The following is a 26,691-nucleotide window of genomic DNA, read 5'->3' as shown; positions in this document are numbered from 1 at the left end:
AAGTGTACGAAGACTTTTGTGAGATAAAATTTCCGTAACTTTTTGGTTTTTGATTTTTAAAAAATTAAGTTTTAGTGTTTTATTAAAACTTTTTGTGTAGTTTTGTTAAAAATAGATCATAGATCTTATAATAAAATACATATTCCGAAATATTAATTCTAACCAATGGATCAGGGCCTATTTCATTGAAAGTCGTAGGTGTACGAACACTTTTGGGAGCCTCTGTATGCACATTCAACTTTGAGGGGTGATAGTGACTAAGTCTAAACCCTGAAAATATAGGATGAAAAGTAACAAAACCCTGAAAGGTTACTATCGTTCTATGTTTCATTTGCAGGTATGCTCTCAATGGGGAGAGGGGTCTTAACACAAATTGCACCATAGAAGATTTTGGAAGAGCGCTTTCAGAGAGAGAGATGTCTCTTTCTCTCGTTTTCCCCTATTTTTTGGAGGGGCTGAAAACGGCAGTTTATAACATTTTCGTAGTAGTATGATGCTTAAAAAGCATTAGATATTACCATAAGCAATACATTACCATACAATTTAAAATGAAACAGTATAGGTTACAAACCTTCAATTTAATTGGTATATATGTAAATGTTTCATTAGTAGATTTTCCTTGAAATATGACGCTTGTTCACATGCTGCTCTTTAAAGATGCATATGTGAACAATTGACATTATCCATGACACAAAGCAAAGACAAATCATGGGGCCATTTGGCTCTGAGGTATTGATAAGTTTTTGCAAAAATAAATGAAAAAAAAAAGAAAACTAATTTGAATTCTGAAATTTTTAATTCAAATTATGTTTTCCGCAATCACGAACTGCGACAGGACCCTAATCATTGGAGTTATTGTTTCTAGAAACAGCTCTTGTCCCCCAAGCCTGCCCCTCCTCCTAGGCGGTTACGTGTGCATAGTTGTGTGTGTAGACTTGTGTGTATGCACGTAGGCGTGTGAGTGTATGTATAAGACATGGACGCCTCCGACCAGGAGAAGCCGCGCCTCCATAGGACGGTGGTGCTGCAGAGGCCCCTGGTCCAAGCTGAAAAGGGAACCAAACGCCAAGAGCGGTCAAGTGAGGACAATAAGCAACCGTGATTGCTCAAAAAAAAGTTACCCCTATTTTATACAAGCATTATTACGCACAAAGTGTCTCAAGCACGAATATTATCAGTTTTCCACGAGAAGACACTTCGCCCTGCCTTCTCAAAGTTTAATTTTGCGTGGGGGTGATCGATAAACATATCCCCGCATTTGTAAATGAGACAACCTTAACTCTGGCATGCATTTTAATATGCAAAAACCAGGGTTCCCACTCTTCCAGCAGATAAAAAATAGGCTTTTTAATGGCACCTTTTTAAGCTTTTTGGGGCCACTTCACGCCAATTATCTTTGATGTCTTAAAATTTTTTTTTTTTTTTTATCCTCTTAAATGATGAGTAATTTTTGAAACGCGTTAAAAAGCAATTTTTTCTTTACTTGACAGCAGTGTTTTAAAATGCTATAATTAAAGTTCTATTGAAACTATAGAGTTAGTTGTATGTTAGCTCATTTTAAAGACAATTACATGCGCATTGTCTATGTAACTTGAATAATTGAGTTTTTATTTTTTTCATAAAATGTTAAGACACTATCTTTAAAAATTTTGAACTTAAAATTTTTGGAAAAAAAACACATGGTTCTATTGTACTTAAATGAATACAGCGAAGGGACCATGAAAGGATCATCAGTTACAACAAATAATATAAGATACATTACTGCAATTTTTGCTAAAACTTTTTCTTAACTGCTGAATGGCTCCACAGAATACTTTTGAACATTGTTATAAATATAAGCATTAAAAATCAAACAGTAATTTTAAAAAATTGTAGAATTTTTGAGATAGTGTCCTATATTTTAAAATTTTGTGGAAAACTTTTTCTCAAAAATTTCTCAGGTTACAAACTAAAGTTCATGTAATTTTCTTTAAAATGAGCAATTATAAAACTCTGTTGCTTTCATAAAACATGAGAAAACGAAGTTTTACAAAAATTGCAAAAATTTCCCCACATTATTTGCCATAACTGCTAAATCATTCATAGTTGCACCCTGAAAAATGTTGGATGTATTAAAATACATTTAAGATCATATTTTTTTCAAAAAAAAAAAAATTTGAAGGACATTATTTGAAATTTTGAAAAAAAGTTTTTCCCTGATAATAAGCTACACAGTAAACTCATGATTATCCAGTCTTATACAAATATCATTGATCTATCTAAAGCTGTTAGATGAATTTCGTTTTTCACTTTGTCGATTATCTAGGACTTAGGTTATTCGTGGTTACCGTGCCACCCTATTCTGCAGATAATCGGGAGTTTACTGTATATAAAATTAAAGACCATTTAAGTATTTTTAAAATAAGTTATTAAACAACTCTATTACTCTCATAGAACTTCAAATAAACATTTTAAAACACTGCTGGCAAGTTTTTTAAAAAAATCGTTGATTTGACATAGAATGACACAAGTCCTAAAAAATAGGGCCTTTGATTAATTTTTAGGGCTTTAGCCTAATATGGCTTTTAGAAGGACCCCCTACAGACAATATTTGAAAATAGGGACTTTTGAGGGCCTGTGGGAAAACCCTAAAAAAAGTCAGTGTCCTTAGCACCACTTGCTTCACTTGTCTGTTGCTACTTTCGTTATTCATACATTTTGAAAACTGCTGCTTTTACAAAAAAAAAAATGCTAGTTTGAATATGCCTTCTGCCGAAATAGAATCATTGGATACCATGTGACAAAGGCAGAGTCGAGTGCCTTCTCGTGGAAAACTGACAATACGCATGTGGGGTAAAGAGTTGCTTAATTTGGCAAAAATGAGGTCCTGACATTCCAAATAAAAGGCTGGAACTGCTGGCATTGAGCATTTGCACAGAATGAATACGAATTTATGCTGAAATCTAAAAGGAAAAAAAAAGTATGATTATTTCCACGTATTCAATTTCGATAATTAGTCACGTACACCCCCCTAATGAAATCAATCCTTACAAAAGCTACAGGTGTGAATGAAGAACCATTAACCACAAATATAGCAAACTTTTTATTAACAAAGTGTCTGCTGTAACAGTTAGTTTTTCTGATTTATTGATCACTTTATTTACAAAGTGCAAAATTCATGCACACATTATAAACATTTTACACAGGCTTATTGTCATAGTATGGCATCAAGCTCCTATTATATAATAGTTTTAATTATTTTATTTTTAAAAATTTCAACTCTCAGTGGATATCCTTCTTTCCAAAGTTCTTGAAGAACAAAAAGATGTATGTTTTAACTTAATTCTGTAGAATGAAAGTCAAATGTAATCATAAACCACTTTTATATTGAATATAAATATTTATATGCAAAATAAATAATCAAATAAAGTCCACGTGCGAATGTTTCTTTTAACGAATATTTTAATATAATTTAATAATTCTATTCCATTATGTTGTTTAACCCTTGACTGGGCACTATCACTGGTGATACCACTACTTTCAATTTTTTTTTCTTTTTTAATAACTTGGGAGGGGGAGGGGCTGCTTTTTTTTAATTATTTATTTATTTATTTTTCTTTTTTTTAATTTTATTATTTTTTAAGCAACACTATTTTTAGTTAAATTAGCGACCAGAATAGCCTTAGAAAAAGCTAGAGGCATTCCAGTCTAAGCTACAAATCCTCCATCATGAACAGAGAACAATGCCAAAAAGGTTTACATTCATGAGAAAATTATAAACTTGTGGACATTTTGTAACTTTTATGTTTAAGCACATCGTAAAGGATGTATTATCTCCCAGAGATGCATTTTCATCAAAATGTTGTTTAAAAAAAAACTTAGTTTATATGAAAAACACAAGTACATAAAATCTGAAAATAAAAATTGGATCACTTTGTGCCCAGTGAAGGTTAGGAAGTATTATTCTAACTATGGCATAAATTGACATGTGATGGTTAAATAATTTATAAAATACTCTACAAAAGGAGACCGTTAACCTCAAGTACATATGAAGCATTAGGATGAAATGTATGAAACACACATAAGATGAAGTGATAATGAAATTATTCAAATACAAACAGAAAGACGGAACAATGGAAGAAGGATATTACAACACACCAATGCATTTCAATAACTTTCCAAAAAGAATCTCGATTTTATTGTTTGCATAAAATTAAAAACAGTTGATTTTGAAAATGTTTCAAAATAACTTTTTCGTAATATTTTAACTATGTGTATATTAAAAGTTAAGGCTTTGTATGTACACTCTTTCCCAATGCAATCCAAAATATAAGCCCACACAATTATAATTTTTTAAAATCTAATTTTCTTCTCATTCCCATTCGGTAGTACCAGGAGGCTTTGGGGTTAAATCATACAGAATCCTGGAGATGCCTGGAACATCTGCCATCTCTGTCACCATTTTCTGTATTACCTGCAATGAACAGTTTTCATGCATTGAAAAGAAAGTCATGTTTCTTTTTGGAGATCACATAAAATTACAATTATTGATAACTTTCCAAGCAATAATTTTGAATTTACACACATGCTATAAAATTATTTCAATGTATTTAATGAAAAATATATTTCAATTTAAACAAACTTCAGTTACCACTGAAAGGGAACAAAAAGCAGAATGACATTCCACATTTGCATCGAATCCGTTTCATACGCTTGAAAATGCATATTTTTGAGTTATTTTTAGCATGTGTGCCTAAATATACTACAAAATAGCAATAGCACTACTAAACTGCAATAAAGAAAATACGCTTAATAGCTGTTAACACAAAACCTAGGACATGCTCTTCGTTGGTTCTCTAGTGGCAGTTACGATCAGTAAATGTAATGGTCATGTTTGAACAGACTGTTCAAAGAGACAGACCGGTTAACCGGTCTGTCGGTTCGAACATACCCCATGTCTTCGCAAAAAGCACTGGGTTCTCTGTATAATATGAGATTTTTGATTGGCTCTAGCTGCACCAGTCTTCAATATGGCCGCCTAACAACATGGAATTAAAATTAGCGATTGTTAAAGTTTTATTTTGAGATTGATGAAGCACTTTTATTAGTAAAAATCATTTTCAGGAGGAGAGGGGGAAAATCAGGAGGGGTGTTAAAACAAAAATTCAGGAGTCTTAAGGGCCCTTAGAAGAAAAGATTAAATTTCAGGAGGAGTACAAATCCTGGATAGGAGACGAATCCTCAGGGGTAATTCGCAACATTTGCTAGCAATCGGTTACTGTGATTCATGATAAAAATAGATTTTTTTTTGCTACAATCTGTCTTGATTCGTAGCCTATCCAAGAGTTATTGAGATTTATTATTTGCATTAGATTGTTGATAACTTTCTGATTATTTAAGATATTGAACTGGAATTTTACTGTGAGCAGGGGAACCTAGTTAGGTTTTAAATTATGAAAGTTATAAATTGCTATTTTTTGCGCATGCACAGTAAAAAATTACTTTAAATTTCATCAAATTTTCAACACTTCAATTTCAAAATTTAGTATTATACTTTTTTTGTATGCTCTCAAGTGTTCGGAAAGTTGATTAAGTTCTGATGGAAAACTTGGCGTGTTACAAGACAAAAACCTTCACATAAAATTCGTAGTTTTGAAAGAAATGCTTATATTTTCATGAATATCAGTGATACTTTCTGTAAAGTTATGTAAAATAATTGTATATAGTAAACTAATTAATGGCTGAAATTTACAGCTTATTCTTAGCTATTTACTATAAGGAATGATCAAAAAACATTTGTTTTCCTGAATTTGTTGCTGATCCCCTAACTGCATAGTCGAACTGAAAAATGATAGCCGGAGAATGCTTTTTATGTGACGAAAGCTACAGAACAATTAATCTCTTATTTCTCGTGAAATCCATAAAAATGTGAATTTTTGAAAGTGTCCTATGATGTATCTTCTTATACACTAGTAATATAGTCATACCGTTTGAGAAGATACATTATAAATCATTATCTAAAAAGAAAAACGTTTCAAAAAAGGCAAGTTCCCAATGCAGTCTCCAAACTTACTGAATCGTCAGAAAAAAATTATTGAAGAAGGACATTCACCAGCATTTTGAAAAAAAATAAGAGATTTAAACTGCAACAATCGTGGATCCATATCCGCACATCGGTGCTTGAATTTGTAGTTGGTGCGGTATTGATGCATCAGTTAAGAGGAAAATTCTAAGCCGGTTTAATGATTGGGATATACACTGGTTTTTCGCGATGCATCACCCAGCCCTATTGTTTAGAACCAATAAAGATAACCAGAGACTTAACTTTTCAGCAAACATTCCTCTTAGAAATGAAGGGCTCCGGGCAGAAATATGATCAAAAAATTTTTTATCATAACTAAAATTGAAATAAACATGACAATGGATTGTGTCATTTGGCAAAAAACATATTTTGTTTTATTACTGCAGAACATAGAATGTATAATCCCTATGCAAAATTCTAAATATACTTTATAAGTTTGAAATTGACTTACTGAAAAATTCACATCAGGATGCGATTATGTTCTTGCCCCGAGCCCTTGAAATATAACAATCGGCTCTTCACATAATTAATATTTGATCATACAATTAGAGTTAATGTCACTAATTAGTTATACAGTGAAACCTGTGTAAGTTGATCGCTCGCGGTGCAGTACTTTGGCGGTCAACTTAGACAGATGGTCAACTTATAAAGGGTGGTAATTTTTTTTTTTTTATCATTTCTTGCACCATGTATTCATCTTTTTTGAGGAATTCACCCTTACTCTTTCTGTTCAGCACCACTTTCATTGTTTAATTTTATTGAAATTGAAACAATAATTAAATATACTATTCAAATACTTTTGTTATTTTCCCCTTGTTTTTAACTATATTAGACACTGTAGTTTTCGAAATTCCATATATGCCAGCTAATTTTCTCTAGCTTTCTCCATTTTCAATTACTTTTAATATTTCATACTTTTTATCAATCTCAAGTTCCACTAACTTTCTTTTTGAAGCCTTTTTATGTAAAACTTATAGCACAAAGATCAACAAGCTCGACTCTCCCAGTTCATAAAGGCAAAATTAACATATCCTATCTCTTAATCCCTTGCACCAGAAACATGTAACTTTACTCGTTACTCATTAGCAGGCCCAGATCTGCGTACCTAAATTCCTGTGTTGCCGCAAAGTATTGCAACTGAAAGAAAAAACTTTAAACTTTTCTACTGACACCTATTTTCATTGAATAGAGTACAAAAAGCTATCTCAAATAGAACAACAAATGAAAAACAAGTTTGGAGAATAAAGAGCAGAATAAGCTTTATGCTGCTGTTTAGTTAGTAAAATGCTAGTGTGTAATCAAAGCATTAAAAACATTCTTTGAAAAGTATCAAAAAAAATTATTATTATTATAAATAAATAAATAATAAAATAATATGCCGAAGAAAGTTATAAAAAATAAACCAAGTGGTTAACTTACAAAGGTTTTTTTACAATACTCCAGACCAAATTTGGCGTACATTAGTGGTCAAGATAGACAGGTTGTCAAGATGAAGAGGCATAGGCGGATTTACGACTGAGTTCCTGGGAGGGCAGGATTTTTTTTTTTTTTGAGCAACATTTTTATAACCCCCACCCTTATGCTTTTGTCTGCTGTCTGTGATGCATGTCCATGCTTTACTTTTTTGTGTGTTGTTTTCATTAATGTGTGTTTAATGCTGCCCTTTTTGTATTGCCTTTAGAGAGGGAGCTGGTATTAAGAGAGTGACACAGGGCTCCCTTTTAAGTGGGAAATTGAATATCTCGATTTAAGGGGTCCCGGGGGTTTCTCCCCCGGAGGAAATTTTGTAAAATGGACATAAAATTCTGCATTTTGAAGCCTTATAAAAGTTAATGGGACAGACATAGAAATTGATAACTAAATTATACAGTTGTACAGTATTGTTCAAACTTTCTAAGAAACAGCCATTTTAAGTTTGAAAGAAAAAATAAACTATAGATTTCTCATTACAGCAACCTTTTTTAAATTTAAGTAGTTCAGAAAATGAAAAGGAATAGAGATAGTGTATCATTTTTTTTTTTCGGGCTAAACAGATTAACAATATGCAATAGAAGTAAGATAAAAGCAATCAATACAAAAGAATTTCCAAAATACTGCAATCGAGATTGAATAACTAGCAAGATATGAAACATGTGAGTCACAAAAATTTATTTCGAATAATATGTTACAAACGTGAGAACCATGATTTTTATTTTTAATGCAGGATGTGGCAAGGAGCTGAATTTGACAAATTTTGACATTCCTCTTCCTTTACCATTTGTTAGAAATTTTAAAATTTAAGGTTTGTAGCCATACGTTTCCAAATATTCAAACACTTGAAAATGAAATTAGTTTTTTCAACCAACTTCCATTTTTTAAGGAACGAATCATGCAATTTTTTTTTTGGGGGGGGGGGGGGGGATTAGGGACTCACTTCAAAGCATGGGCCCTAAGCAATAGCTTGTTTATCTTATAGGCAAATTCAGCCCTGTTTGTAATTCACTCTTACCTGCAGATTTTTGCTTGATTTTTTTGTAATTTTTACAAAAATTCGTCAGTTTTTACGATTAAAGGATTTTTACGATTTTACCAATCTTTGTTAGGTTTTTATAGATTTTTATAAAATTTTAGTAAATTTTTCCAAAACTTTTGATGACACAATCATTTAGATTTCAATAATGACAAGGACTGACTCACTTAGACTTAGATGATTATGACTTACCTTACTTTTTAAACAGTATTTATGAAGCAAGTAAAATTGTACTTTCCCTCAAAGTAAAAAGATTCAATTAATCAGAACACTCGGATAACTGAAATTTATTCAGTTTGGGATAGAATTAAATTTCTCTCTCCCTCTCTCTCTCAAAAAAAAAAAAAACTTTTTTAGAATCTCTTAAAAAGTCAATTAATCTACTAACATAAATATTATGCACAAATATATTTTAAATGTGGACACAAATCATAACGTGTAGATCGTTCTGTTAGCGCGAATGGGGGGAGGGGGAGTTTTCCTCCCTTTGTTTTAGGCTCTAATTTGTTAAAATAATCGTCAATTATTATAAGTGTTGCAGCTTAAAGGACAGCTTGTTTAGCCTACATTTTCATACACTTGCCCAAATGGTTTTCAGTCCAAAATACTGAATTTAGACACATTTTCAGCACCCCAGTGACAGCTGCGCTATTTGTATTTAATGTTCGTTTTTTTTTTTCTTTTCTTTTCTCCCATCAGAAAATGACATTCACTATTCTCTTTATTTTCATTAAAAAATTCAAAAAAGAAAAAAGTAATGATTTTTTTGTTTTAAGATTTTGGAAGATGTGTTGTTACTATATAAAGTCCTCTCAAAGCTGGGGGGTATTGCTCCTATGCCCCCCTCCCACTATAAACCCACCCATGCTCTTCTGAACTATTCAAGAAAAAAAATGATTTTTTTTTATTTTTGGAAGATGTGTTGTTACTACATAAAGTTTTCCCAAAACTGGGGGTGCATTGCCCCCCTCTGCCCCCCCATAAATCCGCCCATGTGAAGAGGTGGTCAAGTTACAGAGGTTTTCCTTCATTATATGAGATAGGGCTAATTCCATTCCTGACCAGGGTTGTTTGGTTTAAACCGATTGGTTTTTTTAAAAAAAACCATGCGGTTTTTTAAAAAAATGTTTTTTTTTTTAAGCCAAAAAAAAAAATCCATTTTGCAGGTTTACATTGATTGTCCCACACATATTGAAAAATGTAAAATTCCACTTATGCTAAGTTGCAGAGATTAATACTAAAATTGCAAAGTTGCTTCTTCAAAATGTACTATAAGCTTTAATCAAAAAAAATATTAATATATTTTTTATTTCATATATGTGCCATAAAGCAGATTTCAGTCAACTTCCATCATTATGCTTAATTTGCATGATTAGTTAAGATTTACTAAGGATTGAATCTTTTATTGTAGATGCAATCCATTATATTGCTCACTCCTGTTGTAGGGGTGAGACATTTTTGCCCATTTATTTGCACTTTCCCTTTGACTTGTAAGGTAATCAACAGTCTAACTTAATTGTTTGCACCTAAAAATTAAGATTTGTTCTGCAGGTGAACACAAATAATATTTTTTGAATCAAATTTAAAAAAAAGTTTATACTTTATATTATGATACATAATAGTTCCTTATATTATAATGTAGGAAGATTAAAAGATAAATTTTTAAATTCCCAGAACAAAATGCAAATGTATGTGTAAAATTGATTGAGAAATACACAAATTTTCACATATAAACTACACTCTCCATTGGTGGGGTTTTTTTTTTTTTTTTTTTTTGGATTCTGTGTGCTCAAAAGATTTTGATTGGTTATACACCTATGCTGCTTTATGACTATTGGGTGCAGATAATTCTTGGTTTTTTTCCCCCCTTTTGTTCATTGGAATTGGAATTTTGGTATTTGCTTTGCCTTTGCTAAACTGTGCAGTTTACAAAAGTTACTTACTCATATTGTTTTAAAAAGAATGTCTAATTCTGGTAGAAAAAAAGACCTAATCTGGCTTTCATTTGATGAAATCAAAAATGAAGCCAGTATTTCGTATCATAAAGGGTCTATATATACATGCATACTAATATGTTAATCAAGTCAAACATTTCAATCAATATTTCCCCGCAGAAAGCTATTTTTGTTATTTCATTTAGTTACAAGATTTTGTTCTAATCTCTTTAATTAATCAAGAAATTAGGCATAATGTGACTATTGAATAACTGTTAATTACATGGAACCTTAATTACCTTCCGAAAATTAATTGTTTTTCTCGCAAATAGTATTTAAACCAAAAAAACCCGGTTTAAACCAAAAAAACCTGGTTTAAACCAAAAAAACCTTTTTTTTTTTTGTTTTTTTGAAAAAAACCGTTTTTTTTACCAACCCTGTTCCTGACAAAAGTGGTCAACATAGACAGGTGGTCAACTTTACAGGTTTTACTGTAATAGCCTTTGTTTAAACACTATCATTTTTATGCTTCAACAGAGCTCCCAACACATTTTAGCTTTAGAAAAGGGTAAAAGAGGACCATTTTCAATCAAAAAGAGGACCAGTTAGGATTATTAAGAGGACGTTGAAAAGATCATTCCAATTTAAATCCAAGGAAGCACCAAAAGGCAAATTAGCTGCCTGCTGCTAAATCTGTGAAGATAATTTGTTAATTAACCATAATACTGATTTTTTATGATACAATTCCTTTATCATCTTCTGCACAAGTGATCTTTTTATCCATTGAATAATAATGTTATTTACACGAACATTTGGATGGGGGGGGGGAGGCACTTAGCTCAGCACTTAAAGCAGCCTCCTTAGAACTAAATAGGCATAATGATACATTTTGAATTGAACCAGGGATGCTGGTAGTCTCACTGAAGGATAGATGAAGCTGTGTTTCATCTTTCTTTAGTTTAAAATTATTTCTGTTTTTCTGTCTTGTAATGCTTCTTAATAGCATTATATCCCTTCTCAACCGATATGAATCTATCACACACCAAACAGATCTACTGTATTGAAAGTTTTCCTAAAAATGTCTGAAATGCTCAATCACAAAGAAAAGCAGATCACATGAGGCTTAGTATTGTAATTTTCACATTAAAAATATATTACTTTCAAAGTATATTATTTTCACATTCAAAGCATATAGCTTACATTTAAAAAAAACACTCTATGATTGCAGGGCTATGAGTGCTTTAACTTTTAGGGGGGGGAAACAAATTCCTCCCTTTAGCAGGCATCATGACAATGAAATGATGTACACAAATTCAACTTCATAAAATTATATAATTAAACTTTGTTTCAAATACAAACGCTACTTTAAAATGTTATGTGCTCAACTGTGTAAATTTAATATCCCCCCCCCCAAAAAAAAACAGTAATAACTGAAAATAAGCTTAATAAAAATTAAGTTTGCAAAACTAAATAAATTTGAATTAAACACCACAAAAATTATTAATTTTTTAGTTACTTAAATAAAAATTAAATAGAGTTAAACTAATGGGAAGGCCAAAATAACTTCTAATTGCCGTAAGTATAAAAATATTTATAAGATGCAAAATGATTGAAAGCTCAGAGAAGCAAATTTTTACGAACCAAGTTCAATGTTTGCAAGTTTCCCATAAAATAAATTAAACATAAAATATGCTAATCTAAGGTGGCATATGGGGAAATAACATTCGATTGGGCAAAATATTTTAATATTTACATGATTCAAAAAGATTGAAATTTCAAACGAGAGAAGCATTTTTCCCCGAAGTTTGAGTAAGTTCAATGTTGCCATGATTTCCAAAATATTTCCTTCGTCAATTATTAAAACTAAACGAAATATGAGCTAAACTAAGGTAGCATATGTCAAAATCACTTTGGATTGTAAAAAGCATCAAAATATTATCAAGATGCAAAAGGATTGAAACCTCAAACACGAAAGCAATTTTTCGCGATAAATCATATCGAATATATATGCTCAGAAAATTGCACTAATGAAATATTTTTAAAAGAACAATCCAATGGTTTTTGAAAGAATTCAAGCAATAAAGAAACTTTTCATACTTTTCAAGGTTTTCAAGCAAAAAACGACTCTTTTTTCCAAGAACTTTTCATGGGCGTACGAACCTTGTTTAACATGCGCTGCGGCGGCATGTTTGGGTGTACAGCAACTTTTAACGAAATGAAAAACTTTTAAAATCTGATATTTAAGTAAAAACAATATAAAAGAGGTCTAATCGGACCAAAATGTTAAAAAGCGGTCTAAAGTGGACTTTACCATAAAAAACGGACTTTGGCGGGAAAAGTGGACCATTTGGGAGCCCTGCTTCAATAGCAATTTAAAATTTTTTTTTTGGATTCATAAAACGTATCGACAAGAAAAAAAGAGAGTAACAATTAGTAAATTTGCTTCTACTAATTGCTGGAGACCATAAAAATTTCCCAATCTTGATCTTTATATGAATTAAATAACCACAGGTTTTTCCCAAGCCATCAATCATAGAATTAACAAATTTTACATACCTCAAGAGGTAGTTCCTTGCCAGGGGTGGCCGGGATTCCAGTCATGAAGTCGTGGGTGATGAAAGTCCGAATAACAGCCGAGCGTTGGCAAGAGGCATTTCTAGATGCTACGTCTCTGTCAAAGTGAATGGGGATCAGGATGATCGGCATTTGGGACAGACTGCCCATGTAACCTGAAGCCTGCAACACTTGGTGAGCCACCCAATCGACTTGCCGCAGAGTACTCAGAACCAGAGGGGTGAGGAAAGTGGGAGTTACATCATGAACAGGATGCGGAACTGCTTCGCCGAAAATCCAACACACCCTGTAAGAGAAATGCATGATATAAATTGCTTTGAATTAATACACCCCCAGCTCAGTCATTCAAGCCGAGGACTGAGCTGGCGGTGCATTTCCTGTATTTCTGCCTTAGCCCTGGCTGCAGGACGGTAACTTACTGAAAATATTAGTACATGATAAAATTTGTATATAAATATTCAAAACAAAGTCATATAAACTAGTCAAACCCATGCAGAACATCTGCTCTCTAGTGTCTTCTCTTCATGGATGCAAGTTTGACGATGTGTTCAAGACGGAAAATATCCCCCCCCCCCCAATTGCGTGCTTAAGGAAAAATGTATGTGTATAAATGTTGAAGAGTTTTAACAATGCCAGTTTTGGAATCTGTGTTTGGTTTGAATTTTAAGCCTTTAAATTGTAATATTTAAACGTTTCGATATTGTAATTTCAAGAACCTAAAAACTGCCAATATCGAAGGGTCTGGGGGCTCTCCCCCCCCCCCAAAATGTTTTTTAATCAGAGTCCAAAAAACGCTATGGTAGGACATTTTGTGAAAATTCAGGGAAAGAAGGGGTTCAGGAACTCATACATCAATTATTTCAAACTCAAAAAAACACAGTTCCAAAATCACAATATTGGACAACCTACTAAACTATTAGGGAAAGAGGGGGGGGGACGCTCTGGGCTCTCCCTGAAATTGTAGCTTTAAAAACGAAATTTTACTCCATCTTTCATAATGTTTATTCGCTTTTTGCAGCATATTTCTGGTAGCAATGAAATTGCTTGGGACATAAGATTTTCAATTTCACAACATAAATCAGTTCTGATCGGAAAGTCTACCCAAGGTAGCGCCAACAAACCAGAAAAGAAGGAAAAGTGGGGAAAGGGTATGGGCGACTAATGATAATGGACTAACACCTTACAGTCTTTATTTGAAAAAGAATTCATTTATAACTAGCAGGTGGTGAAGTTACAGCAATAAAAGAACCACTTCAGTGAAGTAGATATATTTTTTAAATGAGGTACACTTGCCAATACTCATTTATTAAAAAAGAAATAGGGGAACTGAATCCTTACCCCAGGCAGGGCCCCCAAATCACTTTTCTCTTAAGGCACTCAAATATAGCCTAAAGTGGCGTTTTAAATATTTCAGCATCAAAAAATTTTTGGAAGAGAACTCCCAAATCCCTTTCTCTGAATTCACTAAAAATGTCCTAAATTTGAATTTCTAAGGCTTCAGTTTGTATTTTTTTCTAGGAATAGTACCCCCCGTACTTATAAACATAACTTATGACTGCCTAAAAGTTTTAATACTTTAATTTCGGAAACTTTTTGAAAGAAGCTTCCTACACCCTTACGTCAGCCAAAGATAGCCAAAACAGAGCTCTTAAAATTTCAAAAACCGAAATATTTCAGGCTGGGTGGCGGAATACCCCCTTTCATTGTGTTTACTAAAGGTAATGTAAGTTTGTGTTTAAGATTAATTTTTCTATTGAAAGAGCAACCCCCCTCCCCACATCGGCAAGACAGCCCAAAGTTTTAAGACTTCAATTTCGAAAATGTTTCGAGAAGGACCCCTGAATTCCCTAACACTTAACTCATTCAAAAATAGCCAAAATAGCATTTCAATACTTTAGCATGGAAAAATTTTCCGGGGGAGAGAGCCCCCCTCCCCCCAGGTTACTAAATTTCACTTATATTTGCGGTTCCCCCTTTTTTATCACCAAAGTTTTAAGTTCTAAAATGTATTAAGAGAAAGCTTTCGAATTCCCTCTTCTTAAGTCCTCCAAAGATTACCTAAAGCTGAGTTCTGAATACTTCAGCTTTGAATATTTTTCGGGGAAGAGGGACCTGGAACCGCAAGACGGTCTAAAGTTGTACTTTTAAGACTCCAGTTTTGGAATTTTACCTAAAGAGAGCCCCCTCCCCACTCTTGACATTGCCAAGGACAGAAGAGTTCAATTGCAATCACTTTTTGGGAGAGGGTTCCAAATTCCCTTTCTCCTAAGTCATTTTAGTATAGCCTCAAATAGTTTTTAATAAATCAGCTGAAAAACATTTTCAGGTTAGAACACCAAAACCATCTTTCATAAATTTACCAAAGGTTGCGTAAATTAGTGTTTCCAAGATTCCAGCTTACGATTTTTTTTTAAACCTCCCCCTCCCTACTTTTAGATCATTAAAGGCACGCAAAACATTTTTGATTTTCAAATTTTTAACAGTTTGAGAGGAGGAACCCCGATCTACTCCTTAGCTTCAAAAATCGCTTTCAAGTCAGTTTTTCGATACTTTATGCTGGAGCCCCCCCCCCCCTCTCCTAGATTGTCCAAGATTTTAACCTTTTAAGACCTCTGTATCGGGGGTTAATTTGCAGACTTACCCTCTTTTCAAGAGCAGCGTGTTTTAGCAAACTCATGCAGCTGTTATTTTTCTCGTTTCCTTTCTCTCTTCCCCGCTCCGACCATCATATTTCCATTCTAGTGAGTGCTAGAATGAATGACATTGGAATTTTGTGATTCCTCAAGTCTTAGAACATTTTTCCAGAAATGTGTCAAAAATGCAGAAACTTTTGCCCATCGGTGTTTCTCACCAGTTTGAAAATTTTCCGATTCTTTCCGAAATTCCCATTCTCATTAAAATCTTCAAAATTCCTGATAGTTCCCTTTTTACCTAGTATGTGGATGCCCTTTGCTGTGACATCAACATTTCATCCGTCAGCAATTACTCTCAATCGGTGATTCAGATTCAACTCTAAGAGATTTTAAGAGCACACAGAATTTTCATTTATGTCTGTAAAGTTTGCCAAAAAAAACGCAAATAAAAAAAAACGAAGGGATGATAGAAAATAGCAAGAGAAAAGGCTAAATTTTCAATTAGAGACGATTAATTCGAAAAATCAGGGAGAATAGAGAGAAACTCCATGGTCTGCAATGCAGTGAATAAGAGCTACTAAAAAGAAGTCAAATGGCGCGAGTCTAAAAGCCACTCCTCCAAAAGCACATTGCGGAACATTGAGGAAAGAATGTCGATGTAAATTCGTGGTTAAGGGATGGTCCGGTAATTAAAGCATATTTTTCTAACACTCAATATTACTTTTTTAAGTAAAAACTGAAGGAAAGTCGTCGAATTTCATTCCGTCCCGACCTCCGCCTCGGAAATTTTGTCCAAGACGGAAATCCGTTCTGAGATGGAAGGTCATGCATCCACTCTTCTCTTCAGAATTGAAAAATGTATCTTATAGCGGAGTAAACAAGCATTTTAGCGTCAGAAGCTTGGTGAGTTTTCTGCAAGGTTATTCTAATGTGGTTGTTGACGATTAACAACCGAACCCAATTTGAGGATTATTTTATTTTAATGGAACTTTTAAGGTTATTGTACAGATTTTTATTTATTTGCAGATTACTTAAAACTTTACTGGAACGTTTAACACTTTCTTGAAGCCTTTTATTTACTTGGCAGAATTAGTATGATTAAATGTAACAATTGGAATGGCTAAAGCTTTTGTGAACTCGCCACGATCATGTATAAAAATAAATTTCCTGCATACATAGTTTATGAAAACATGCAACAGAACAAACATATGTTTTACTGGAAAGAAAATTACCTGTTCACATTGTGGCAAACGCGAGGTATTATTTTAGCTAAAGTCATTAGATCCTCCCAATCACTTATCTCTGAACTGGATGACAAACCTACGACATAGCTGTAACTTCGTTGATCTCCCTAAAATTTTCAGAAAGCTTATTAAAACATTGAAAAACATATAACAAATGATTATGCACACATTGAAGTACAGTGCCCGCTGCCTATTAAAATCACATTTGGTCTGAGGACATCTAATTTTATAAAGCGACTGATTTTATAAACAAGCATACTTACACTCACTTTAAAAAAATGAAAGGTTTTGAAGTTTAAATACTTTAAAAACAGAGTGAATTACTTCATTTATTTTTATTTCAAGGGTTTCAAAATACAGTTGATACTTTAAACAGGATGTACTTTTTTAAAAATTAATTGCACAAGGGTCATAATCAAAGAACAATACGCCAATATTTAAACAAAAATTTGAAAGTTTAGGAAATGTTTTAATAGTAACTTTCAACATTATACTTTCCTTTTAAGTACATCGTTAACATCTAGCACTTTTCAGACATCTATTGAAGAGAGGAAACATGGCACTGAGATTTCCTCATCTTCTGAGACCGATTCCTTTTCTTCTTAGTGTTTCTTTATGAATTTTATACCTATGGTGCCCAAAAATGTTTTTGTAAAACAGCGCTAATGATTATATCAAAGGATGGTTTTAATATGTTTTGATATTGCAATGGTTCTGTTCTTCCAGATTTAATTTTAAAAAGCAGCTAATTTTATAATCCAGTGATTTTAATAGTGGCAGGTACTGTATACACCATTTTATAGTTTATTTCTTCAGAAATCATTTTTGAAGTGAACACAATTCTCAAATTGTGTTTCTTCAGTCAAAACAGAAAACTAAAGCAATACAGTGTTGTATGTAGTATTGCTTGTAATACGTAGTAGGGTCAAAAAGTTCCCGAAATAGCCGCTTACAGTCAAGTATTTGTTCGCTGGAAGGGAAATTTGTGTTTGGGAGGTTGGCATCACTGCTAGTGAAGGTCATATGAGGTTCAACAGGCAGATGTTGTTAGTCTCGTGCGTGCGTATTAATATTGTAGTCTCTGATTTCTCTTTCGTCGAATTGTGTAATGTCATCATTAGAGCAACGTAGCAATATTAAATTCTGTGTGTTGCTGGAGAAATCACCCTCAGAGACTCGAGATGCTGAGAAAAGCATACGGAAACTCTGCGATGAAGAAATCGGCAGTTTACGAGTGGCACAAGCATTTCCTTGGCGGTCGCACAACAATTGAAGATAATGTTCGGACTGGGCGGCCTTCCACTTCCACTACAGATGACAATGTTGAGCGCGTTCGAAAACTTGTGCGTGCGGACAGGCGAACAAACATCGATACTATTGCCTCCGAACTTGGTATTTCACATGCATCATGTTTGCTTGCACATGGTTCTGAAAATGTTATCCCCTGAGCAAAAGGAAATGAGAGTGACCATGTCCAGGGACTTGATTGAAATGGCTGATGCAGACGACAGCTTCCTGCGCAAAATTATAACAAGGGATGAGACTTGGTGCTTTCTTTACGACCCTCAGACGAAACGGCAGTCTGCTGAATGGAAGTCAAAAAGTTCACCCAGAAAACAAAAATTTCGCTTGGACAGAAGCCGGGGTAAAGTAATGTTGGAGGTATTTTTTGATTACCGTGGCTTGATTCATTATGGATTTATTTCTGAAGGGAGAATAGTAAATAAAGAAATGTACAGAGAGATCTTAAAACGGTTACGAGATTCAATTCGACGAAAAAGACCTGAAAAATGGGCAGAAAATGATTGGTTTTTGTTGCATGATAATGCCCCTTCACATCGCTCTCTATTGGTGAAACAGTACTTAGCTAAGGACAATGTTACCACTCTGGAACACCCACCATATTCTCCCGATCTGGCACCACCAGATTTTTACCTGTTTCCACGGCTGAAATTAGCATTGAAGGGATGTCGTTTTGCTAATTCATCGGAGGTGATTGAAAATGCGACGAAGCAGCTGAAAGAACTTTCAAAAACCGGCTTTCAGGAGTGTTTCCAACAATTGTACGAACGCTGGAATAAGTGTGTGGATGCAGGAGGAGAGTATTTTGAAGGAAAATAATGTAAGAATGTAATATATATTTTCAATTAAATTGTATTAACCAATTCCGGGAACTTTTTAACCCTACCTCGTATTAGTTGAGAGAAAAAAATAAATAAAAACAAAACTAATAATACTAAAAGATGTAGAGGAGGAGTGGGTACAGTGAGACACAAAAAAATATGTTGCCTTCTTTTATTATTAAAAATACAGAAATCAATTACTTTCAAATGCAGGGTTCCTACTTAAGTTTTAAAATTAAAGTAAGGTGTTTGCAGGAGCTTATTTCAATTTTTAAGAATCTGGGGGTTTTTGTCAAAAAATGTTTTTTGAAAACATATTTCACAAAACAAATATGAGCACTGAAAAAAATGGGAAATTAATTTAAAAAAAAATTTTTTTTTATTAAGTCGGGAGAAAAACTTTTTAAGTCATGAACAAAAGATGTCTGAAAAGCGGAAGTTTTTTGCCGAAATTGGGAGTATGGTGACCCGAATATTTAGTGTCAATCATTTTGTCAGCGTCTTATAAGGGAACATGAAAGGTTTCTTCAATCTGATTAACACAGACACACATGCCCACATGGAACTCAAGGAACATCCAAATCCTGAAGGGTGAGTTTGGATGATAAGCTGATAGAGAGAAGGTCCGTTTTTCTGCACAAATTCTAACAAAATTGATTAATTCATTTGCTGACCAGAGAAAACAGTTCATTCTTTGAAATTAGCGATCTCACTATTCCCCCAGTAAGTAGGAACAATGAAACACATTTTTTGAATCAGCGAAGTTTGAAATAACCTTGACTTACATAGAAAAAGATAAATGAATGTTGCCGTTTGATTTTGGTATGAGTTATAGCCTTTAGCAAGTTAAAATCTATCTTGTCTTGACACACAGTCATCTACCACATACAGTCGGACCCCCATATATCAAAGTAGCAAATTGGCAGGAAAAAATTCGATATGTAGAAATTTTGATATATGGAAACGATCTTATTATAATTAAAGTATCCTAAAACATTAAAATAAAAATCTAATTTTCGCGTATGAAACAATTTATAATTTATACATCAGATTAAATGAAAGTTAATGATTAAAAAATTAACAAATTACATTTTTGCGCATGGATACATCTTCATATTCTTCGGCAATTCAACTTGATTGCAACGTTAGGGGATTTTTGTTTTAACAATGTGATTGAGAGAAAAGTGAAAAATCATTCTACTTAACTTGAATGATTTTTACTGAAGTTAAGAAGACTAGGAATGATAATCAACAGACAAAAGAGATAACTTGAAACTGATTTTACAGTGTTACTGGTGACAACTAAGATTTGAAATAAACTTGAGGGAATTTAAGAACTTTAGAATGAAACAACGACTTAACTACACACCCTTCAACCCCAGATCCCTTATGAGTTCCGTAGCAACCTTTAGTGAACATAATTTTCTCCTCTAACTTTCATTTTTCATGAGACAAAAAGTCTAAAGTGGAAAAAAAAAATCACAAATGTCTCCAAATTTTTTACGATGTATAGATTTTTTCAATATATAGAAATAAATTTTCTATATAATGAACGAAGAAATTTGCTGGGAATTCGATATATAGAAAATTTCGATATGTGGAAGTTCGATATATGGAGGTTCGGCTGTATTTGTTTGGGACTGAGATAGAATGCTTTAAATAATTCTGGATTGGTAAATTAGTTTAAAGTGCATACCTGCCAACATATACTGGGGAAAAAATCCAGTAGATCATTAAAAAATACAGTAGATGTTTACGACGGATTTTTCGTTCTTAGTTAGGAAATAAAAGAATTTTTTATTTTCCTTCTTAGTACAACCAAATGCTCCTTACATCTTATACACAATCAACAGAAATGATCAAAATCCAGGAATCTCCCGGAAAAACCAGTAGAGTTGGCAGGTACGAAAGTGTCATCTTGTAACGTAGCATTTGATAAGGGTAGAATGCTTTCACTTTAGTCTTTGTCTACAAATGGTTTCATTCCTGTCTGTTTCAATATATCTCGATAGAAGCTTATCTGACTTCCTATTTTCAAGGCATGTTGAAATTTTGAAATATAGATAAAAATTATTACATTTAGCAGATTTGCATGCAACAATTAGAAAAAAATATTTTAAACAGAATAAGTAAAATAAAAACTTACCTAATAATAATTACCTAATAATAAATTAAACCTTTTTTCTGATTTGAAATTCAATCGAATTCAAATCATCTGAATAAAAATCAATGTGAATTGAATTCATTAATTTGTGCAAGATACAAAATTAACACAAACTGAAAGTGTTCAAACTTGGTGCAGCAACAGATCATGTTACCACTAAAATTTCATAATGGATGTAACGTCAGCAACCATAAAAATTTACATGCTCATTGTGTAATTGATTTTGAAATCAAATGATTACTGGAGTACCAAAATGCTACAAAATGTGACTCACCTGAACTCCTACACTCTTTATTGGCAGTAACGTTGAACTTATTTTGTGCTTCCTAGAAAGTTCTAAGAGAAATGTTTGCTCTTCTTCAGAAGTACTACTCTTCACTTTATTAACAAGTGCATTCTTCTGAGGAAGAAATATATTAACTAAGATAAAATATTTTTTCAAAAAGCAAGAAAGAGATTAAATATAAACATGAGTTACTCCATAAAAAATAAAGTATATTTTAAAACTTTACAAATAAATCCTAAATCATTAACACATAAAAAGTTAGCGCACATTTAAAACCGCTAAATTACAATATTTCTGAATTTTTGATTCAACACAGGGCTCCCAACACATTTTAGCCATAGAAAAGGGTAAAAGAGGACCATTTTCAATCGAAAAGGGGACCAAAGAGGACCAGTTAGGAATAAAAAGATTGCCATGGGAGGACCATGCATAGTTAAACCCAGGGAAGAAACAAAAGGCAAATTAGCTGCCTACTGCTAAATACGTGAAGGAAATTTGTTAATTAACCATAATAATGATTTTAAATGATACACTTCCTTAATCACCTTCTGTAGAACTGAACTTTTTTTCATTAAATTATATAATTTACAAAAACATTTGGAGGGGGGGGGGGGGATAAGCTAGCATGTAACTAACCATCTTACAGAGTAATTTTAATTGAAAAATCAATTTTCTGATAATTAACAGGTGAAAACTGGTTGATTATAAATAATCAGCTAAGTGATCGATGAATCAGTGCATACCTAGCTGAGTCCTTTTAGATACAGCTCTGACAGTAAATACCTTAGCACATAGTCATTTACAAAAATTTTCACGTAACCAGTTTAAACAGAATTCATTTTGATATAAGGTACTGCAAAACAAGAAAATATAGCCCCCTCCCCTTGGTTTTAACACATATTTCCAACTCTAACACGGTAGTTTATATACATATGAGGGTTTATGACCAAACACCCAACCCAGGAGGTAATTTCTAGCTAAGCTACTGCTTAAGTTCAAAAATATTAGCATACTAATAAATGATTTGCAAACCTCTAAGTATCCAAATCATTTCTTCATATGTATGCATTAGTTGTTCTGCCACCAAGGTATTGTAACTGTCTTCAAGCATATATAAAAATTAGTAAGAAATAAAATATTTTATTGAAGTCCCCACACCCAAAAATATGCAAATGTTGCCTTAGTGATAAATACACTGAACGTAAATTTGAGCCTTATTTTACTGAATAGAATAATGTAATCAATAAATATGCAAGTTTAAAATCATAGACATATATCTTCAAATTGAAAATGCTCATGAGTATTTTCAATAATAAGGATAAAAAGAAATGCAAAAGTATTTCAGTTTTTAGTTATTTTAAAATAAAATTTAATAATACAATCTGAGGTAGCTTATGTCAAAATAGCTTCCAGTTTCCAAAAATATTAAAATAATTGCAAGATGCAAAAGGATTGAAATCTCGAACACGAGAATCAAATTTTCGCAAAGCACGTTCACTGTTGGCATGTTTTCCAAAAAAATTTTTTTTAATATTTACTAAAACAAAATATAACTAAAATTAAACATAAAATATGCTAGTCTAAGGTAGCAAATGTGAAAATAGCATTCGATTACCTAAAATATTAAAAATTTTATAAGATGCACAAAGATTGAAATCTCAAACACAAGAATCAATTTTTGGCGAAGTTCGAGTAATTGAAATGTTGCCATGGTTCCAAAATGAAGAAAGTTTATTATGTATTAAAATTAAACAAAAAATAAGCTAATCTGTAGTGGCATATGTCAAAATAACTTCTGATTGACAAAACTATCAAAATATTTACAAGATGCAAAAAGATTGAAATCTCAAATATGACAAGCACTTTTTCACGAAGTACGAGTAAGTTCAATGTTGCCATGGTTCCGAAAAAACGTAGTTTGTTTTCTATTAAAATTAAACAAAAAATTAGCTAATCTGTAATGTCGTATGTCAAAATAACTTCTGATTGACAAAACTATCAAAATATTTACAAGATGCAAAAAGATTGAAATCTCAAAGACGACAAGCAACTTTCCGTAAGTCCCAGCAAGTGCAATGTTGCTATGGTTCCGAAAAAAATTGTTTGTTATGTATTGAAATTAAACAAAAAATTAGCTAATCTATGTTGGCGTATGATAAATAACTTCAGATTGCCAAAAATATCAAAATACAACATGCAAAAAGATTGAAACCTCAAAGACAACAAGCAATTTTCCGCGAAGTCTGAGCAAGTGTAATGTTGCAGTGGTTCTGAAAAAGAAAGTTGTTTGTAATCTATTGAAACTAAACAAAAAAAAATAGCTAATCTAAGATGGCGGTTGTCAAAATAATTTCCGATTGCAAAAAATATCAAAATATTTACAAGATGCAAAAAGATTGAATTTGCTAACACAGGAAGCAATTTTTCGTAATGCTGCATGTCGAACACAAGTTCAGAAAATTGCACTGAAGAAATATTCTTGAAAAAAAAAAAAGAGCACAATTGGACTATTTTCTAGCACAATTCGATTTCAAGCACAAAAAAACTGCCACATTTTTTTCACCGTTTGGAAACTATCAAGGTCTTCCCCCAAGAAATTGAAATTTTTATTTCAAGCATTTTCAAGGTTTTTCAAGGGCGTACAAACCCTGGAGAAATATCGGTAGCACTCTGCTTCGATTCTAACATCATAACGCCTCCCTCGAACCTCTCTATTTGCTAGATTTCTATGATGCAGCGGTTGAAGGAGGAGTAATGACGTCAATCTGAAGCGAAATAATACAGGAAAGTCAGGTTCAATAGAAAAAAGGCGCCGCGACCACGTGATTGGACGCAACAAACATCAGCACAGAGAATCTTTTAAAGTAATGAAAGCTTTTAACATCTAATTTTTAAGTATAAACAACATAAAAGCGGACTAATTGGACCAAAATTTTAAAAAGCAATCTAAAGCAGACTTTACCCTAAAAAACGGGCTTTGGTGGGAAAAGCGGACTATTTGGGAGCCCTGCTCAATATTCGTTTTTTTAAAAGAGATTATTGATGAGCTAATATCAATATTTCTACCTAGGAAGTGAAAAAGCCTTTTAATAGCTCAGGGTTGCCAACTGCTCCACATTTTGTGGAGTTGCTCCTCAAAAATAGCGAATCTTCGCAAAAAAGTTAATTTGCTCCGCATTTCCCCGCCAAACGCTTTTAAGCATGACAAAGTGTCTAAAAGCTGTTTTTTTTTTAAATTTTCTGCTAGTGCTTAAAATGGTTATCGAAGCACAAAAACAATTTTAGATAAGTTGCTTCATTAAATTTTATGCAAAATACCAAACTGCTCCGCAAAATTTCAAAATACTCCTCAAAATCACCACAGATGCTCCTCAAACTGTTTCTCCAAAGGTTGGCAACCCTGATAGCTTTTCATCAGCCTTTTAAATCATTAACTTTCTCAGGAGAGCAGGCTAGCCAAGTTTATGCAAATTTGTTAGCAAAAATTAGAAATTTTAGTTCTTGAAAACAATTCCTAAGGTTTAAGATTTGTAACTTAGTTCATTGTTGTTACAAACACTGAAAACTATCCTGCTACCTAACCAGCGGGCAAATTGATCCCCAAAGTAAAAACTCCAACAGAATCTTGCATTTGCTTACATGGCCCAATGTGACGTCACTGTTACCGAGTTGAGTAACTTTCTGCTGAGTGCATGTGAACAACTATTTTAAAAGGTTTAAAAGTTAGAATATAAACCGTGTTGTGTTGTTTCAGTGGTAATTTATGCATGTGATTCGATAAACGACACATCACATGGTGGGATTGGGAAATGTGCTTAAGTGAGTGCACCCAACCAAGCTCTTACTCTGGGAGCAGTGTGCTCCAGTTGGTCAGCTCCACGTTGTCGAGTGGACTTCAATTTCATAAAAGATGTAGTAAATAACTTTGTTGTGCCCTGCTAAAGGAGCAGGCAGGTTCCATTGGTCACCTTGAGACATTTTGATGGTGAAGGAAATAAAAAGTGTGAAAGATTGGAGTTTCTTTCACGGAAGTTGATGTTGTTGGATAAAGGCTTCACAAGACCGTTGAAGGTTTATGCTGGATTGGAGTAAAAGGTGTCCTGAAGTCTGGCTGGACTGGATGTTCGATTGTAAGGGTTCTTCACCGGATGTGGTGGTTCTTGGTGTCCGACAGGTCAAGTCTATGGGAGGTCCCAGCATGGCGGCTGGCCACAAGTGGTACGGGCTGCAATCAACTTTCACATAGGATCATATGGATGGATCAGGCCTTCACAATTTTATGCCAAGTATTAAGGATGGAATATCCTGAGTGGTATGAACTTTCATCTTAAGTTTTACCAGGACTTTTCTATTTTCAGGCATTGGACTCAAGGTGGACTAGCGTTTGACTAGTCTGTAAAGTTTTGAAACTGAACAATACTGTATTATGAAAAGTGTTTCTATGAATGTTTCTTGTGGGGGGGGGGGGTTATTTTCAGTCAAAATGTTTGTGGGTTTAAAAGTAGCTTATTTACCTTTGTTGATATTACAAATTTTAAGATAGATTTATTGTTATTGAATAAAAATGTTAAAATTGTTTTTGACTGTTAAATATGTGTTTTTAAATCCAGTTTTTATCCGAGCAGATCACTCTACAAATTTTCCGTTGAGCTTGCACTGACCCAGTTTAGTTCCTTGAACTTCGGGTATTTTCATCCATGGTAGCATGCGAGTCCAACAAAATTAGTTATGTATTAAAAATACTGAAAATATTTCTGCACATTTATATGCCATTATTTTAGGTATGAAACCAATATAAAACACTCATGAATCATATGCATTTTAAAATACATCAATGTTTTAATCACCAAGAGAGAGAGAGAGCAAGCTATATACAGTGCAGAAGCCCTTGAAGTATTTTGGAGGGAAATGAAGTTTTTTTTCTTATGATTTAGCCTAGCATACCATGACGTCATTAACTGTGATATGGTCAACTGCCGTGTTAACTGATTATCCTATTAGAACGAGACCTATATGTGCCTTGGTAATGAATGCTAAAATTATACTAAATATTATTATCAGAAGTTGATTTTAATTATTGAACTATTTACTTTGCAGTTACTATCACAATCTAGTCACAAGAATGGTTTTTCACTTTGAATAGCAATAAAAAACAGGGGTCTG

General features: G+C 33.1%; 1 protein-coding gene across 2 annotated transcripts in view; it reads right to left on the bottom strand.

The window, feature by feature from the left end:
• Positions 1-3,069: 3,069 nt before the first annotated feature.
• The window catches only part of LOC129223409 (GMP synthase [glutamine-hydrolyzing]-like), a 70,808-nt gene continuing 47,186 nt past the window's right edge, over positions 3,070-26,691 (bottom strand). For both annotated transcript variants that reach the window (XM_054858004.1, XM_054858003.1), the window contains exons 13-16: positions 21,517-21,642; positions 16,944-17,062; positions 13,061-13,364; positions 3,070-4,453 (exon numbers count right to left, since the gene is read on the bottom strand). In XM_054858004.1, coding sequence (XP_054713979.1) covers positions 4,352-4,453; positions 13,061-13,364; positions 16,944-17,062; positions 21,517-21,642 — 651 coding nt within the window. In that variant the 3' untranslated portion in view covers positions 3,070-4,351. The remainder of the gene's footprint in view (positions 4,454-13,060; positions 13,365-16,943; positions 17,063-21,516; positions 21,643-26,691) is intronic.

Source organism: Uloborus diversus, chromosome 5 (genome assembly GCF_026930045.1).
Source record: "Uloborus diversus isolate 005 chromosome 5, Udiv.v.3.1, whole genome shotgun sequence".
NCBI lineage: Eukaryota > Metazoa > Arthropoda > Arachnida > Araneae > Uloboridae > Uloborus > Uloborus diversus.
The sequence above is the reverse complement of the archived record's forward strand: the minus strand, read 5'-3'. Positions and strand labels throughout refer to the sequence as shown.